At 43.3% G+C, this 19377-nt stretch overlaps 1 protein-coding gene across 2 annotated transcripts in view; it reads right to left on the bottom strand.

The window, feature by feature from the left end:
- Nucleotides 1-286: 286 nt before the first annotated feature.
- The window catches only part of rad54l2 (RAD54 like 2), a 144663-nt gene continuing 125572 nt past the window's right edge, over nucleotides 287-19377 (bottom strand). For both annotated transcript variants that reach the window (XM_041191167.1, XM_041191166.1), the window contains 7 exons: nucleotides 16296-16501; nucleotides 12817-12992; nucleotides 11586-11782; nucleotides 10817-11010; nucleotides 9899-9988; nucleotides 8278-8370; nucleotides 287-6169 (listed from right to left, as the gene is read on the bottom strand). In XM_041191167.1, coding sequence (XP_041047101.1) covers nucleotides 5190-6169; nucleotides 8278-8370; nucleotides 9899-9988; nucleotides 10817-11010; nucleotides 11586-11782; nucleotides 12817-12992; nucleotides 16296-16501 — 1936 coding nt within the window. In that variant the 3' untranslated portion in view covers nucleotides 287-5189. The remainder of the gene's footprint in view (nucleotides 6170-8277; nucleotides 8371-9898; nucleotides 9989-10816; nucleotides 11011-11585; nucleotides 11783-12816; nucleotides 12993-16295; nucleotides 16502-19377) is intronic.

Below are 19377 nucleotides of genomic sequence, written 5' to 3'. Positions count from 1 at the left end.
AACACAACTTGCAAACGTCAGGAGAAAACTGACCTTGTTCTCCTCAATTTGAAGTATTCTGTCAGGTCTGGATAAACTAGATTTTAACTTAAGACTTTGGTGCTGCACAAAATTATCAGTGGCCCCATATACACATATTGCAAATTGGGTCATTTATTTTGTGTACACGCTATAGTGACAATGCTACAAGCAGAAGACTCCTTGATGAATGAGTGATGTGTTTATCATGAATTAAGCAACACAATACATAAATCCTTTCTGGAACATTAGCACACGGACACATGGGTAAAGGATTTCTCTACTAAAACACAAAAGGAGCTAGTCTTTATTTTTCATTTTACAAAATAAAAACAAGAGAGGTCCATTAGGCAGTTTACAGACTTGCAATATTTAATTACAAAAAAAAGTTGTCTTTATTTTGAACAAATTAGTTTTCAATTTATTTTATGCATGGGGGGGAAGGGGGGAGTGGATGGAAGGGGAGAATAAACTTGAACCATTTTGTCTCCTGTAGATCGGAGGAATCTCACAGAAACCTGCCTGGTGTAAGCCTGTTTGGTGCAAAGACAGCATCACTTCCATTACCAAGGCAGTGGAAGAGATCTTTGCACCTGTTACACGTGCATGAACAGCAGTTTTTAGAACAGCATTTAGCACCACAGACTCCCTTAACTCCTAGTGGTAACAGTCTCTGAGGCTTGACTGCAATGCATCAAATCCATTTCCTCATTTAATAATGAGCAAACAAATAGACATGATTTTGTCCAGTGTACAGCACTCCAGGGGCAGAAGACAACACACCTCCATTTGCAGGTGCAATACACTCAACTATTTAACACTGAAAAACAATTGAAGCACTATCAGAAAGGGCCAAAGGGAAAGAGATACAGAAATTCAGACTGGGAGTTATCACTTCCCTGTCACCCTAACTCAAAAAGCAAGTGTGAGGAGATCATGACATTTGCACAACACAATCTCATCTGTGTAACACACTCTGTGGCTTACAGAATAAAGAGCACTTGCATAGCTCTGGGCACAATACAGTCTGTAGGTGGGTTACAGAATCCAGAAAGGAATACAGGTGCCAGTGTTGCAGCTGTAATTTTCATTGTTATAAATGGAACATACCCGCATGGTTAAAACACAACTGGGACGAGGGAGATCTAAATGAATTTGCCCCACTGAAAAGACGACCACAGAATGCAGCTATTATGAAGGATGACTGGATGACTCTCTGAAGGAACATTGGTATATACTCTTTCACAAGACATTCAGTCTCCCCATCAATAATGGTCGAGACATAACAAACATTTCCAGAACCAGCAATAGTCCACATCCACACTGCCCAAACTGATATCCTAATCATCCTCCTTTATTACAAAATGCACGTTATTTGAACTCATCACATAAAAGCAGATTAACCTGACTGGAACACAGTTGAAGATTGTATTAACAGCAGTAGTGTATAAAGGTGGGGGTGGGGTATAGTCAGAGAACAGATACACACCAAATATTAATAGCGCATGATTTGATGTTTGGTACACCCAAAATATGAAGATTCCCTCATTCCAACAAAAAAATAAAGCAAATAAAGGGGAAGCAATTGAGAGCTGTGTATATAAAACAAATATACAGGCTCCTTACTGACTTCACAAAAGTTTAACAAGGAATTCAATGCATGAGTGCAATGGAAGATTGCCCAGAACCAAGTCTCCAAGGTTAACTAGCAGTTTTCACAGCTAGCACTAGTCCCATGCCCCCAGGCAAACATAACTTTTCCAAGGCCTTATTCAGTTACTGGTTTAAATATATAGTTGACCAGGGCATTTGAATAACAGGATGACACAATAAAGCAGAGCTCCCCCTACCCTCATCCACGAACCCTTCCAATGTGGGTCTTACAGCACAGGACATAACAGTTACAAGGGTCCAAGAAACAATTTCAAGTCTTTGGAGAGTTGGTAACTTCACCATTACTAGCTGACAGATGGGGTCCCGCCTCTGGTAACGTGACAAGTTTTTTTAAAGCCCCCTTTATCTCACCCCATCTGTGCTCTGTCCAAACAAAAAAAACACTATTTAAAAAAACTTGCATAGCTAATATCTCTAAGGCTTTTATTAATTAATAATATTGTTCACCTCGTATGGCAACAACTTCCAAATAACAGTCTCTGAACATTCGGAAAACAATTCAAGACAAAGGAATCAAAAATTTAATTGAAACGACCTCAGTATAGGTTGTGCTGATGACGTATTCCGACCTATTCACATCTGGCTTCTTGGTCTTCTCCTGTTAAATTATTTTGTTTATAATTTTTAAACAAACAAGAAAATGAAACACGTTTACCCTGAATGCTCTCCCCAGCTCTCAATCAGGAGGCAGGCCTGGGGGCAACCATCGCCATGAGTGGGTTTCAGAGACACCATTGATCCCATTGAGAGCTGTGGGCCTGTAAACTAATCTAGCTGGGAAGGGAACTGGGTAAATCAGTGGTCAGGGACAAGGTTGCTGTATGGGGATGCTCATTACCATCTTGCTGCATTTCACATCAACTTTAAAGTGCAGCGTACAAAATGGCGAGCCTTTAGAAAGAAGATCTTAGGGTCAGCATCAATAAGAAAACACAAGCGGTGTGAGCATTAATTTAAATTAGTCAGTTGCCAGACTGTACACAATAGAAAGACACAAACTGTGCAGGATCATGTCAAGCCCAATTCCTGGCATTTGCCTCAGGCTAACCGCTCAGAAATTCAGTTAAAAAAACATATATTGCTGCCACTGTGTGGTATCAGTCCATTATGTAGCTGCAGACATTTGGGTTAACATATAGCCATGGCTGCATGGTTGATCTAGATTATAACGACTCGCCCTCTAGTCTCCAAGTGCTAGTATGTTCGTGCACACAAATTATACAGTGATGGCTCTGGTAGTAGAATAGTCCTCCAATGCTCACCACCTGGGCTTAACCAATATTATTGGCCTCTCAGGTGAGGCGTTGAACTGTTGCCAATGATGGTGTACCTGACACCATGAATTATTGTCTTTTGGAAAGAGGGAAAATTGTTCTTAAAGAAAGGCTTGCAACTGACAAGACATGCTAAAACCAAAGAATAGGGAATAATAAAACAATTTTACTGTATTTGGGGGCCATGGAGATGGGTTTATGGTCTGTAGCTTGATTAAACCAGTGACAACAGCACCTTGAACAGCCATTTACAAATTCTAGAGTGGATTGCACTTCAGAACCAATTTCAAAATAGAACTCCTCCTCCTCTACTCCATCTCTCACCTACACCTCTCCAGGAAATGGCCAACTGAGTGGTATCTACACCCATAAGTATAAACATTGGCATTCTGGCTGAAACGAGCAAGATATATATTCTGACTGCTGGTGTGATTGCAACAAAACGTTTATACTAGAGTAATGACCCTGTGATTGACTGCAGTTAGGTCACTTGGAGTTACCGATCTAACAAATGACAGATGCTTAATCACATTTAACTTCAATTTTAAGACTATAGAAAACATCTTAAATTCAAGAAGTAGTATTCATATCAATCACCAAACCCTTCTAGAGCATGCAAGGGCCAACAGGCCACCATTCCATCCACTGTTTCTTATTCAATCCAAGGAGCCAGAATCAGTTTGGTCTGATTACAGTTGGTCCAAATATTAGCTGAACTTTGGTCAGAATTATTATCCTCCTTTCCCCTTCAAAAACATCTGTACTGTAGTAACTTGTGATAATAAATACCCAAGTTCATAAATAAGTTAAAACTGGAATTTACTTCCAAGAAAAAAAATATTAATAATGCTGGCTTTAACTTTTAAAGCAAACCCTTAAACCTTCTAAAAGTTATCTGGGTTTAATACTTCCATAAAAACACCAGTCAGAGCTTTACCTGAATGAAGCAATTCCCTACAGACTTCCAGTTAAGTCACAGTTCATATGTTCTGCCTTGCTGCGTGATTTGACACTGCAGTGTGCTGTTACAGAGGATAATTAAACAAGATTCCACATAACACATCAATTGTAATATTTTAACACAGGAAGCTTCCCCCTGCCCCCCTCTTTTCTGTAGCCAGAGAAAAATTTTGCCAACTGCCCAACAGCACTACGTAAAGCCAATCTGAGGAGCGAGAGAACACGGTGACTGAAAGACAGGTATATTGTTCAGGTTTAACATTGCTGTGGGAAGGCTCATGGTACTCTGCAAGAGTGTAAATGCAGAGTTTGCGATCAATCTCCACAACTGCTTCTCAAGTGGCACCTCCCACTGCTCAGTATGGCAAATTATTCCTTCACAGGCAGTTTCAACCCTTCTCCCTTGCTTGTTTCACGTTTGGGTACAATTTTCTAGTTGCCAGCAAGGCATTCATAGCTCACTCTCTAACAGCAGTTAGGACTGGGAGAGGACTTTTCTTTCTTATTTACAGAGCTAGGAAAACAGTCCATCAAATTGAAAATGGAGCTGGAATCTTCTGGTCTGCACAGCTCAGCATTACACTGCATGATGTGTTCAGACATTAAGCCATCGGGGGATAAGTTCTCCATCAGCTCTTCAATCCTACTCCTTCCTAGTAATGAGAGTTCTCTCACCCACCCCCATTCCCCCATTTTACTCTCTCGAGCTGTTAGAAAGCTCTTTCTGATCCAGGGCTTGTAACTTGAGAAAATGATTCTCATACACCAATTCTCTCAACCTCTTTTCTCCCCCTATTGAAAACATCAAGTCCTGCCTGCTCTGCACACCAGCTCTTACCAAAACACAAAACAAAAACTATAAACATGTATCAGTCAAATTTTGTGTGACACACAACCCCTTCAAACATTTGTGTGAGACACGGCCCCTTTAAACAATTTATGTGCCATTGCTCCTCAATGACCCCCAGCCTCCCCTGCTAAAGACAGGAAACAACTGCACTTCTCTACTCAACTTAAGTCAAATCTTTGCTAAATTCTTAACCGAAGGCAAAAAATTCCTTCCAGGCAAGAAACAGAAAAAAAATCCAGCAGAAAATTTTATTTTAAAAAAGATGAAAAAAAACCACTTGGCCAATAATTTAAAAAAAATGTAAAAAAGACAACATTTACAATGGTCGTCTTCGGCCATAAAATTCGGGTGAGTGACACGTTTATTTATTATTTAAAAAGATTTGGATAACAGCCCTGTCCCTCATGAGTCGGTCACCCCGAGTTACTGCTTGTGACCTCGATGACGTCATCATCCGAACTGCCGGCAGTGTCCAACCCTGTGGGCGCATCCACCTGGGGAGCCGCTGTGCTCAGGAGTTCCGGAGCTGGGTAACCAGAAGATGATGATGACGATGGTACAAAGACTCTGCTGGCTTGTCCCACGCCAGCTGGGAGGCTGTTGGTGAGCAGGGGCACTGGGTATGGGGCGAACATCCGGGGCTCATTCAACAAAGATTGGGCGAAGGGGTGATGCAGGCCAGGGAGCAGGCCTGTGGGCAGGGTTGAGGTTGGATTGAGCATGAAGGGCGCCGCGGCGCCGGTCGCTGAGGTAGGGACGGCAGGGCCGGCGGTGCTAGCAGCAAGTCGTGGATCAGTAGTCATGGGGTACATCAGCCGCGGGTCCCCCAGCAAGCCTGGCAGTGTGTAGTAGGGGCTCCCCGCGCTGTACAAGGGGTTTAAGAGAGTCGGGCAATTACCAGCCAGCCCAGACATTTCGGGGCTCAAGCCGATGGACGATAGGTTAAAGCCAGCTGGGAGTGAGTAGTTCTGCGTTGGCATTGAATGCCTTTGCTTCCGGGCATGGTCCTCCAAGGAAGGAGAGGAAGTCTTCCGCTTGCCTCCTCTTACGTCCATCCCAAATGCGCCAGAGGTCCAGTCCACATAGCGACTTGCCGTTGGCACATTCAAGGCAGCAGCACGGGCCGAGGCTGAGCTGTTGATGCCCAGGAGTTGTTCGGATGGCTGAGCCTGCCTCAGTTTGCTGTGGTCTCCCTGCGTGTTGGTGTCAGTCCCCGGCCGGTCGCTGGATTCTCTGGCAGCCGCTGCCTCAGCGTAACGCTGGAGCTCACTTATTATCTCTGGGCTGTCTGGGGAAAGGGGCCGTGCGATCTCTTCTGGGGAAAGGCCCTTCTGTGCCTGGTCAGGGGAGGAGGAACTGTGACTCCCGTGATTGAGAGAATCTCCCTGTGAACCTGTAAAAAAAAATTAACAGACAAATTCAAGTTAGAACTACTGAGAGATCAAATCAATGCCTGCCCGTCAATAACTTCAGCCAGAAGTGGAGAGCCTTCCCTGTAAGCTACACCTCAGGATGGGGTAGCTTTTGTAGCCAATCCTTCACTCACCTTCAATCTCTAATTGACCCACTTCTCTCCCCTTTGGGTTGGCCACCATTAGCCCAAACTACCCTTTCCTCAATTCCCAGTGTACTGAATTCAAAATGAACACAAACATTCCTCAATAGCCTTGTCCCAACTACCCTTCCAACCTCAAAGTCTCAGATTGTTCCCATAATGGGACTCCTCTTCCCAGTTATCTTCAACATACCTGATGTCCTGGCCTATATCTATTTCTCAACCAGCAGGATATTTCATCACTAATCCCACTGCTGTTTGTGGGACCTTATTGTCCACAAATTGTTCCTGTTTTATTTCTTTATTCTTTGATGGGATGTTGTTGCTGGCAAGGCCAGCATTTGCTGCCCATCCCTAATTGCCCTTGAACTGAGTGGTTTGCTAGGTTAGGGCATGTCAGAGGGCAGTTAAGAGTCAACCAAATTGCTGTAGGTCTGGACTCAAATGTAGGCCAGACCAAGTAGGCTGGCAGATTTCCTTCCCTAAAGGGACATTAGTGAACCAGCTGGGTTTTTACAATAACTGATGATAGTTTCATGGTCACCATTACTGAGGCTAGTTTTATATTCCAAGTTTATTGATTGAATTTAAATTCCACCAGCTGTCATGGTGGGATATGAACCCATGTCCCCACAGACTGGGCCTTTGGATTATTAGTCCAGTGACATTATCACTCCGTCACCATCTGCCCTAATGCCTGTAATGTTTCCTACATTAAAGACTTTACATTTTAAAACTATTTCATTGTCTGTGAAGCACTGTAGAATATCCTGCCATCATGAAAGATAATGTAGAAAATCACCTTTATTTTATCCTCTACTTCCTGGAACTCTCTCTCCCAATCTCAAAATCTGCATTTTCAAGCATACCTTTTGTCATCACCAACCCTTGCTGAAGCTTGCTGCATGTCTCTTCTATGAGGTGTCTCCATACATGGTTCATTTTATAGCTGTAATATCATTTCAACTTGTTTACTTAATGACATTACTATAGTAAGTGCTGCTCTGAACTCTTGTTCCAAATACACTTCCTAACATACACTTGCTCATCATTGCATTGAATTCAAATCTCTCACTCACTTTTTCCCAAGGCTCTGAAAACTGTGGAACACGCCACTTCCCTCATTCTTCCTCTCCTCTTGCAATCTACAAACTTTGAAAACTTAAGATCGAAGGGTCACCCATCACTGATGCTGGGATTAAGCTGGTCTGTTCTTTTTAACCTTGGTAGTGCCCAGCACTAAGGGCTTTGGCCCTTTAACACAGGTTTGTCAACATGATGATGGATTATCCAGAAGAGACTGAGAAAAGCAGACTTTTCATTCTGAACTATTCAGTCAGATTTCTCCTGAGTGGTTCAATTACAAACTAAGTTGCACAGATCAAGACCTGGGCAGGGGTTTTGGGGGGCGGTGGGGGGGGAGTGTTGTGGAGTGTAGGGGGGTCGGAATTCACATTTCTCTCTCCAGCAACCATTTTATAACATTTTCTCATCCTTCATGTAACCCAAGGTGCATTGTACCACCCCTTAGTCAACTGGGTATCTGATCCGTTCTGTGGAAGGGTCATGAGGACTTGAAACGTCAACTCTTTTCTTCTCCGCCGATGCTGCCAGAACTGCTGAGTTTTTCCAGGTAATTCCGTTTTTGTTTTGGATTTCCAGCATCCGCAGTTTTTTGTTTTTATGGGTATCTGATCTATCCTCTGGCCTCAGTCTAATGTTATTCTTTAACAGGACTGGTCTCCTCCCTGATACTGCCCCCAACTATTGGGAAAGATCTGTCCCAATACAACAGCCTATACTGCATTTGGCTTCATCTACATGGGTGTTGTGGGTGGGTTTTACCCATGTGTTGGCTACCAGATAATTAGCAAAGGTGTTCCTTTCACATCTGCGCTTGGGAAGTCAGCAGTCAACTAAGGAAAGGTGGAACCAGAGGATCTCACCTGACGCAGCTGCATGGTTTCCCTCGGTCACTTTTGGTTTATTGCCCATGCGTACGGCAAAGATCCTTCCATCACATGTGCGAATGTACATCCCTAAGAGAAAAGTGCATGGCATTTTAATAAGCAAACAAAATGTAATACATCAGCTTCAAGTACACAGTCGTTTTATTCAAATTCCTGTGATTCTTTGCCTCAGTGAAATGGGGCATTTAATACCCTAGCGCCTAGCAGAATCAAAGCCAAACATTTGTGCGAGTCATCATATGGCCTGGAAGCTGCGCAGCCATTCACTCCTGGACCATTGGATCTGTTGAGGCCATGTGCCTCTGGGACTCCTTTACTGTGTACAGCCGTGGCTCAGTAATAGCATTCCTGTTCAGAGATAAGTGAATAAAATCCAGTCTGACACTTCAGAGCAGTGCTGAGGTAATATTGCAGTGTCAGAGGTGCTGTCTTTCAAACAGAAGATTAAAACAAAGGCCCCTTTTTCTCTCTCAGGTGGACATAAAAAATTCCTTGGCGCTATTTCAAACTGCAGCCGGGAAGTTCTCAACAGTGTCCTGGTCAATATTTATCCCTCAATCAACACTTGAAAAATAGATTACCTTGCTGTCACCACACTGATCTTTGTGGGATCTTGCTGACATAAAATGGCTGCCGAGTTTTCTGCCTCCCAACAGAAACTATAATACAAAATAACCAAGTAGGATTCTGTGCTTTTATCTCTCCTGTTTCTCTCCAAAGGATGGCAATGAAATGCCACCAGACAGGAGGGTCACCTAGTCTCCAAAAAGGCCCAATGAAAACAGAACTACTAGCCCTGCAGTAGAGTTGTTCTTCTACTTGGCAACTGCTTCAACACAATGGAAATCATGAGTTCACCATACAGGGGATGGGTGTAGATTTACAACACATCATTTTGCAGTACAGAGTGCTGCAGTACCCCTGAGTGCCCTCATGCAGGTTTAGATTATGGCCTCAACAGCAAGTTAGCAAATTTGCATTAAAAAATAGTACACAACTTAAATGTACATTCTTGAAAATCTAAGAAAACATGGCATCTCTCAATGAACAGAGATAGTCTGGACTCGGTGCCTTTTGGTTTCAGAGTTTAATTAAGGTGTGGGGACTCCCCAAAAGTTTGTATAGAGGGCAGAAGAAAAGGGGGAATGGGGGAGGAAGTGAGGAAAAAAGAATATGAATGGATTTAAGGCTGATATTTGACAAGTGGGCACACACTAAGGTCATCATGTCTCTTTTATCCCTGCTCTCAACACCTGTCTTTTCTCCACGATGCCTCTAGCCCCACAGATGATCAAGAACAGGCACACAACAGCATACTCATGTAAATGGCTACCCAAACAAATGAAGCACATTTCAGAGAGAGTATTTGGCTCACATCAAAAGCAGAAGGGCTCAGTTGCAGTCATGCACTTGGCTGAGAAAGCTGGAGATTCAGTACATTTGTGGCCGCTGTGGTTGGATAGCACTCTGACCTGTGAGTTTACAGCTTTATACCTTAAAAGCTTCACTTATGAGAGGAGGCGGGGAGAGGAGAAATGGGTCAGGAAGGTCCAGCAATTGATTACTTTCTCATGAAATAACAGTTCTTATAAGCTACCTTTAGTTCCCCTGATAACATGGATGCTTTCCCCAGCATTGATTCTTGCTTGGACATCGGTTGATGTATTGGTTCCAGGAATAACTATATCTGTAAAGGGAAGCAGCAGGAAGAGCAAGACAATAAAATACTTCCACCAACCACACATAAATCTATAAACACTAGCTACAATCAGCATGGGAATCATTGCTTAGAATAGAATGGAATATGCAGTACCCTATAGGAGCTTGAGGAAATGGTAAGCCATGAAGGTGTCTTTTCATGATCTAAGTAGCACATTGGTCTAATAGTAGCAGTTTGTGTTTGTCCATCAGGAACAGAGTTATGGTTGTCATTCTTCTCTCTTCTGCTTGTCCAACCACATGTCGCCACACCCCACACCCCTGCCCTCCACCCACTTCACTCCCTGCCCCCCACACCAAAATATCAGGCTCAATGCTTGCCTCATGAGGCAATGCCAAGTTACAGGTTTCAGGCTCAGTTGAGAAAGAACTCTTATGGAGTTGGGAAATCTTTCATTTGGTTTTGGTGGGGTGGAGGAGGATCATCTGTCCTCTACCCCCAGAATAGTGAATAAAACTTTTGCTTTAAGGAAAGGGATTGTGGGTAGGACAGGGGGCAGTATATGTTTTCTCCCTTCAGAGGTGGGTTACTTTTTCTGAACTCCTGCCAACCTTCAGGGAGACAATTGGGAGTCTTGTCAGAAAAATGTCTTGCCTTCCCCTTCAGGCAGTGTGACATTCACCTCCCCCACTCCTAACACCTACTATTGGGGGTTATTGTCTAGCAAGAATTCCTCCACACTTAACAGTTGCGAATATTGCTCAGGAAGAATTCCCCTCCACCCACCTATTATTGGGACCGTGACAACGGGAGGTGGGCTGCCATGTGCTCCTGGTTTGGAATGCCAAGGCTTACCTGTGGTGGTGACGATTTTCTGCACCACAACACCAGCCCGCTGGAGGTGACCGACGGGGAACACAGGACCAAATCCCGAACCAGGCATTGCCATTCCACCTGGAACCTGCCGAGGCATCATTGGAATTGGTGTTGACTGTAAAGGGCGAACACTAGCCACTGGCTTCTCATCCAGCCCCTTGATTGGTCCCCTCCTGTGGGAAAGAATTGGACAATCAAATACCCGCAGCAAAACACTTTAAAAGATCCCAACAGTTTGTGCACAAGCAACCAAAAGAGCACAAATTTAACTGTTATCTCTTCCTCAGTCTGCACTGCTTCAGAGCATGTCACTTCTCAGGTGGTATGGGAGCTGGGCACCAATGTCCAAACAACATAGGTCCCACAGAGGAACAGAATTATCCCCTCCACTTCCACTCATACGCCACCTCGATTCAGAGGACTCGCCAAAGGGGGGAGACAAATTTTCAACAGGCATATGGGGATGGGGAGATTCTAACTCAACTCTGCACAAATGCTGCCACCGACAAAGGCACATCCATTCAATGACACAGCAAATGATCAAAGAAAGGTTGACCCAACAATATTTTTCTTTCATGGTGATAGTGTACAATTTTAAGTTTCAGGTAACATGATGCCGTCCACAACCCACACACATACATCTAAGTAGAAGAGCTGCTTTGTCCAACATTACCTCAGTGTGGGAGCTGTGGTGATCAGGTACTATGCTGCGCACATGCACACACACAGTTAATAGACTTTTACATACCAATGCCGCTGGCTAAAGATGGGGATGTTGGTAAGGCTCTGGTCACTGGCTGGGTAATACTGGGCATAAGACGGTCGGGTGTAAGGGACTGATGCCCGCTTCTCATCCTCGTAACTCTTCTTAGCTGCTTTTTTCTCTGCCTTGGTCAGCTTGTACTCCTTGCGGTCCATCAGCAGTGACTCATGCTGGAAAGGTTGCTGTAGAAAGAGGCGGTAGACAATTTCTCAAGAAAAGGAAACCTAATGATAAGGAACGCAGAAAAATGCCGGATGGCCAAGTAGGTCAGCTGTGGTACTCAACCTCACAGAAGAGGAAGGACCCAGCTTTAAAACTGAAAATATTAAAAAGAGGAATTAAAATTAGCAGGTCTATGTTTGCTTGCATGTAGGAACACAGGAACAAAGCAGGAGTAAGTCATTCAGATCCTTGAGTTTGCTCCACTTTCTACTGGATTATTGTTGATCTGTACCTCAAATTCATTTACCTGCTTTTATTCCATATCCCTTGAAATCCTGAATCAACAAAAATCTACTAAACTTAGTTTTAAGATTGGCCCCAGAATGCACAGCCCTTTTGGGAGGCAGGGAAACGGTGTTCCAGATTTCTATGATCCTTTGTGTAAGTGTTTAACAGGCAGTAGTCAAGGGCAATAATCCTAGCTCTTTGACATCTCCCTGGCCCAATGCAAAGGCCAATTGTTATCACCCCTTGAATAAATTTAAGATTTTGATAGGTAAGGAGAGAATGTTTCTTTTTGCAGGGAAGAAGAGAAGTAGAGGCCATCAATATAAGACAGTCACCAAGAAATTCATTAGGGAATTAAAAAGAAACTTCTTCACGCAAAGAGTGGTGAGAATGCCGAACTCACTACCACAGGAAGTGGTTAAAGCAAATAGTATAGACTCATTTGAGGGAAAGCCAGACAAGATTATCAGGGAAAATTGAATGAAGGGTTACAATGGTAGATTTAGATGAGGAAAATGGGAGGAGGCTCAAGTAGAGCATAAACACTGGCATGGGCTGGTGGGCCGAATGGCTTGCTTCTGTATGGTATACCCTATGTAGAATCAGCTAACTTGGCTTCAGACCAGGTTTTGAGCCCTCTAGGCTGCATGGCTCAGTCATAATGTGCAGACAGCCATTCATTAACTTGCATCATACAGGGAAAAAGGCTATGAATCTGCATCCCCAGCTGGTCCTGAATCTTTATGCTGAACACAGAAAGTTATACCTTGGTGACAAGTTGTTTATGTTTGGCGCATGCTCTGAGAATCACCGCATCACATATTTTCTCTGGTTCTAAGTTGGTATCTGACAAAATCGGCTCCTCTTCCACAAAATGCAGGAGTGATTCCACTTCTTTCCGTGTGAAATTCAGCACTGGATTTAGATCATCAATGACACGGTCTGTGGGATACAGATGAACAAGCAATCACTTGCAGCTCATTTAACTTATTTCTTGGTTATGATATATCCTCCCCTCCATCATTGGAGTAACTGCAGACCAGCAACTTGGATGGAGACTGCAACAGGCTCTGTGGATTTGACACATGACTATCTGCCCCAAAATTCAACAGCCACGCACCCATCCCAGGTAAAGAAAAGAGAAATATTTGCATTTATATAGCACTTTTCACAACTCAGAATGTCCCAAAATACTTTATGGCTAATTAAGTATGCTTGAAGAGTAGTTGCTGCTGTAATTTAGGAAATGTGACAAGCAATTTGAACACAGCGAGCTCTCACAAACAGAAATGGAATAAATGACAAGATAACCTATTTTAGCAATGAGGGTTGAAGGATAAGTATTGGCCGGGAAGACTCGCCCACTCTTCGTCAAAATAGGGCTATGGGATCTTTTACATCCACCCAAGAGGGAAGAAGGGGCCTCACTTTGTTTCATCTGAAAGACAGTACAGCACTTCCTCAGTACAAAGGGATAGCAAACATTCCATAAACTATGAAATCAGATGGAAGGAGCTAAATTCCCTCACAGCCTTGAAATTATCTTTGTGATCCTGGGAACTAAAGCATGATAAGTTCCCTTAAAACTAACAGGGTGGTGAAAGGTCCAGGCTGACTGACGGTGTGTGGACATATCCTTTAGCCTTTAGAAAAACATCCTTTAGAAAAGCAGTGCAGAATTACTTAGAATTCTACGTTCTTTCAATCAGTTGCTTGTCCTTCATTAAATCAACAGTGTAAATTGGGAATCTCTGCCAGAGCTTTAAACACAGCTGCTGAGAGAAAAGGAAAGAGTCACACTGGTTTAGTCAAGGGCATCCTTGTGGCGGCAGAAGTTTTTCCTTGCATCTACCCACCCTGCACCTGACTCTGCAGGAGCTCGATACTGACACTGCACATCTTAAATGAAAATGCTACATTTCCTTGCACTAAAATCCCTCATTTTATGGAGCACAAAATCCACATAAAAAAAACACTAGGAGAAAACTGATGCAATGGAACTGATCAGAATTCTGAATGGTTATGTTCATCTGTGTTACAACACTAGGGGAAACACTTCCTGCACATGCTCGAAGGCAGCATTAGTCACAGAAACTGAGATATACTATCAAGTGTAACTGGTGTCTTATAATACATTTTATCATCTGCAACTAGATAAGACCGCTTAAAATTAAGCTGCAAACAAACAAACAAACCGAGAGTAAATTAAAACAGAATCATGTTAGGGTTGACTGTTCTGTTCATTTGTAAGCCATTATTATGGCTATACCCCTCCTATGGGTGTACCCCTTTACCTTATTTTCATAGCTCTCAGTAAGGCATTCAACATCAACAGTCAGTCAGCCTGGGCCTTTCACCACATCTTGGGCTTTACAAGATTTTGTAAAAATTTGGCTGTCCACCAAAGCTCCTCAGTCTCAACCTTCCAAGACAATATGTACTGCACTGTATAGTTTGATGGCTCCACTTCTGACAGTTTCACAGTGAAGAATGGAGTGAAACAGGGGTGTGTTTTAGCCTGCACTTGGCATCTCCTTCTCCATTTCCTGCCACTTGCCTTCCCTATGGATATGGAAGGAGTCTACTTGCACACTAGGTCAGATGGCAAGCTTTACAATCTCTCAAAGTGAAAATAACACATTGCATTGTGAGTGGAACTCCCCTATGCTGACAATGTTGCACTAGTCTTCCACAGTGAAACTCGGCTTCAAAGACTAATGGACTCTCTCTCCTATGCCTGTAACCTGTCCTCCCTGACTGTAAGCATTAAGAAAACCGTGGTCATGGGGCAAGCTGACCCTTAGGCCTTATAAACCATCAGCTTGGCCCTGTGTTCTCAGTACTTTGCTATTTGGCTGTGAAGCATGGGCGATTTACAGCTGCCTGGAAAAGAAGCTGAATAATTTCCATCTTCACTGCCTGCGTTGCATTTTGGGTACATCCTGGCAGGACAAAAATTACAAGTGTGAAACTCATCTCAAAGGCAGAGCTCCCGAGTGAGTTGTAACTAATCAAACACAGGTGACTACGGTGGATCAGACATATCCGTAGGATGGAAAACAGTCGCATACCCAAGGACCTTCAGTATGGTGAGGAGCCAGGCGACCAGTGGGATGCCCAAGGCTTTGCTTCAAGGGTGTTTGCAATCATGACATGAAGGCCCTAAACATAAACTAGCTGGCGAAAAGAGGGAAATGGTGACATCTCCTGTGAGCTGGCATGCACTGCCATGACAACCAGTAGCAACAGCAGCTTGGCAATAGACATCAATGCTGAAAACAACAACCTACAACATAACTTGGCAGCTCCATGTGTGGCACTTGTGGCAAAACCTGCCTCTCAAGGATTGGCCTTCACAGCCATTAGCAAAGGTACACTGAATGAAAACACCCCACCAAAATGGATTGTTTGCTGCATATCCATCATTTCTCGTAGATAGTTGGATGCCACGATCATTATTAAAATTCTCATTAAAAAATACTGATGCATTCCTGATAAGACTTTTTGCAGATGCTATCAAGAAGACTTGGAGAAGCATTAAGTTTATGGGCTTTACTCAAGCAACCATTATTTACTAATGTTCACTGTTTTCTTCAAATCAATGTATCCTTCAGTAGCTGGGCTCTCCCAGGAAACCCCTGTTCACGCTTTAGAATTCTCATACCTGCGACAAGAGCCGTTAGTCACCACAATTGTTCAGTATTTTGGATAACAAATAAAAATCAATTTAAAAAATCATCACCCAATGTGACAATTAATCGCAGAGTCATGGTCCTGTTATCTTTCAAATGAGCTAGCCATGCTGTGCAGAAATTGGGATTTGCTGTAACATTGACGGTCATGCTGCCAACCGGAGAGACGTCAGATGTGCACGCGGCAGCAGCCACAGTGTGGGTTGAGTGCACATACACAATTGTTACAGACGATTTTCCGTCCGGAGCAGGAGTTACAATGATCAGAATCGGAGAACGATGAAGTATTGGGACCAATAACACATGTCCTTCTGCCCGATGGTGCAGAACATGGGAGTACCATCAGATGGTGCTATTGAGATTCCAACTTGTTAAAATTCCACAGGCATTACCCTTGGATGACACAAAAGTAAATTGGATATTGGAAAGCCACAATAAAAACAGAAGCACTCAGCAAGTCAAGCAGTATTGACGGAGAGAGAGAGAGAAATAACATTTTAGGTAACTACTTTCATCAGAACGACAGTCTGCTTTTTAAACTCAGCACCCTTACCAGACATGCCCTGCTTGGAGATCTGTCGATCATAGATCTTCTTCTCCAGTGTGTAGTCAGACACCAGCCGGTAGATGTAACAAGGCTTCTTTTGACCATAACGATACACACGACACACCGCCTGGGCATCATGACAGGGATTCCAGGACGCGTCAAATACCACCACCCGATTAGCCCCAACCAGGTTGATTCCCAAGCAGCCAGCTCTGCGGAGGAATGAAACACAACCAGTCAGCTGAGCACAACCGTCAACTTTGGGACAAGCTACTGGATAACTGTTGCAATTAAGAATCCAAGTGAAGAACCCGACAAATGAATTCAGGAGGTTGAGGTTCATGACACCAGGTTTAGCTTTTGGAAGCTTGAACAGTATAGAATGAAGGGAAGCCTGAGGAAGGAAAGGAGTTCCACAGTGCACTCCGCTTACAAAATACCATCATACTACATAGTATCCAGTGTAATAGAATGTGCCATGGTTTGGGGTTTATGTTAGTGACTGACCAATTCTGCTTTGAAAGCCATGATTGAATCTGCCTCTACCACTCTCTCAGGCAGTGCATTCCAGATCCTAACCACTCGCAGCACATAAAAAAGGTGTTCCCTTATGTCACTGATGGTTCTTTACTGTTCACCTTATATTGGTGTCCTCTGGTTCTGCCAATGGGAACAATTTTTCTCTACTCTGTCTAGATCCCTCATGATTTTGTCCACGTAAAAGTCCTTCATCCCTGGAGCCATTTCATGAATCTTTTCTGCAGCATCTCCAAAGCCTTCGCATCTCCCTAAAGTGTGGTGTCCAGAATTGGACACAATACTTCAGTTGAAGCCAGACCACTGTCTTATAAAGATGCATCATAACTTCCTTGTTTTTGGACTCTTTGCCTCTCTTTATAAAAACCCTAGTTAAACATTTGCCTTTTAACCACTTTCCCAACCTGCCCCGTCACCTTCAACGATTTGCGCACATTTACTCCCTGGTCCCTTTGCTCCTTGTTTCCCCCCAACTTTAGAATTGCACACTCTAGTTTACATTTCTTCTCCAAAGTGCATCACTTCACATTTCTCTATATTGAATTGCATCTGCTTTGTGTTTGTCCACTTCATCAGCCTATCAATGCCCTCTTGAAGTTTATCACTAACTTCCTCATAGTTCAAGTACTTCCAAGTTTTGAGTCATTTGCAAAGTTTGAAATTGTACCCTGCACGCCTAACTCTAGATTATTTTATATCAAAAAGCAGTGCTCTTAAGTACTGACCCCTAGGGAAGCCCACTATATACCTTCCTTCACTCCAAAAAGCACCATTCGTCACTACTCCCTGTATCCAGTCACTCAGGCAACTTTGTATCTATGTGACCATTGTCCCTTTTGTTTCATGAGCTCAACTTCGCTGGCAAGCCCATCATGTGGCACTTTACCAAATGCCATTTGGAAATCCATATACATCACATCAACTGAATTACCCTCAGTAACCCTTGCTGTTGCCACCTCAAAAAAGCGACTGTTAATTTTGTCCCAGATTATTATTTCTAAAAGCAATCCCATCACCGAGGTTAACTGACTGGCTTGTAGTTGTTGGGTTTATCCTTAAACCCTTTTTTGAATAAGGATGCTACATTTGTAATTCTCCAGAACCCTAGAACCACTTCTGCATCGCAGCTGTGTAGGTACTGGTTGAGCTAGTAACGAGATTTGGGTGGAATAAGGTGTTGCACCTTTGTCTTTGTGGCCAAATTAACTTGGCATGCTGGTCCACAGGCAAAGAATCGTCTAGCGATTTAGCCTGTCAGGCCAATCTGAGAAATCGGCCACTTTTTCTCATCATAAGCCCTGGTATTATTCTAGTGAATTGCCATCGAACCCGCTTCCAGGGCCAATAGATCCTTCCTGAGGTCTGGTGCCTAAAACTGAACATGATATTCCACAATACTGATCAAGGCTCTATACAAATGCATCACAACTTCTACCCCTTTGGATTTCAGTCGCATTGAGATAAAGGCAGATTTTCAAGAACCTTTTTGATTACTTTTTGTACCTATCCACTAGCTTTTAGCAATTTGTGCCCAAAGACATTGAAATCCCTCTGCTCCTCCACAACTCCTAGTCTTGCATCATTAAGAAAATATTCCAATTTGTCTTTCTTGGGTCAAAGTGGATGGCCTCATGCTTCCCCACATTTGCTTAATCAATGTTCCTTTGTAGCCTCCCATGCTCATCTGCACAAGATTTTGTGCTGCACAGAAATCAGTAAACTTGGATGTACAATTTTCTATTCCTTCATCCAAATCATTGATAAATACAGTGAAAAGCTGATGCCTCAGTAGAGTCCCGAGGGAGCACCACTTACTACGTTGTGTCAGAGAATATTTCCTTCGTGCCCAATCTCCACTTCCTAACTCCTGACCAATTCCCAACCAAGGTCACAAGACACCACCTCATCCAAGGCATTGTCAACATGCCGGCTGACTCCACGGGTTCACCATCTGCTACATGACTGCACCTTGGAAACTGCAGTTCTGCATCAAGAACCTTGCAGATGTGTACCTGAATTCCACACACAATCCTTCCAGTTTTAACTGAAATCAACCTACAACATTCAGTGATATACGATTAAAAACTGCAGATTATAGAGCCCCACTGACTCATCACTTCAATATAAAGCAGGGTGCACAGCAGCGACTACATTGATACTGCATCTTTAATGGAAAGAAATGTTCCAAGGTGTTTCACAAATGACAGGCAGGGAAATGAACATTAGCCCATGAAGAGCGATTAGGAAGGGGTGATTAAAAGTTTGAGAGAGAAGTGTTCTTGGGATATTTTTGAATGTTGAGAGATAGAAAAGGAACAAAGAGTTAGAACAAAAGGAGCAAAGAGTTAGAACAAGGTGGGTGGAGTCATGAGGGAGGTTGTGAGAGGGAAGAGCTACACAAAGAGGATGTAATGAAGGAAAGAGCAGTTAGGAGGAGGGAGATTGCAGGTAGAGTGGGGCTAGTTCATGGAGGGACTTATGAATGAGAAGATTAAATTTAGTGTGTTGAGGGATGTGGGAACAGTGAAGAACAGGGATGAGGAGCAAATGA

This window comes from Carcharodon carcharias, chromosome 7, assembly GCF_017639515.1.
Source record: "Carcharodon carcharias isolate sCarCar2 chromosome 7, sCarCar2.pri, whole genome shotgun sequence".
Lineage (NCBI taxonomy): Eukaryota > Metazoa > Chordata > Chondrichthyes > Lamniformes > Lamnidae > Carcharodon > Carcharodon carcharias.
The sequence above is the reverse complement of the archived record's forward strand: the minus strand, read 5'-3'. Positions and strand labels throughout refer to the sequence as shown.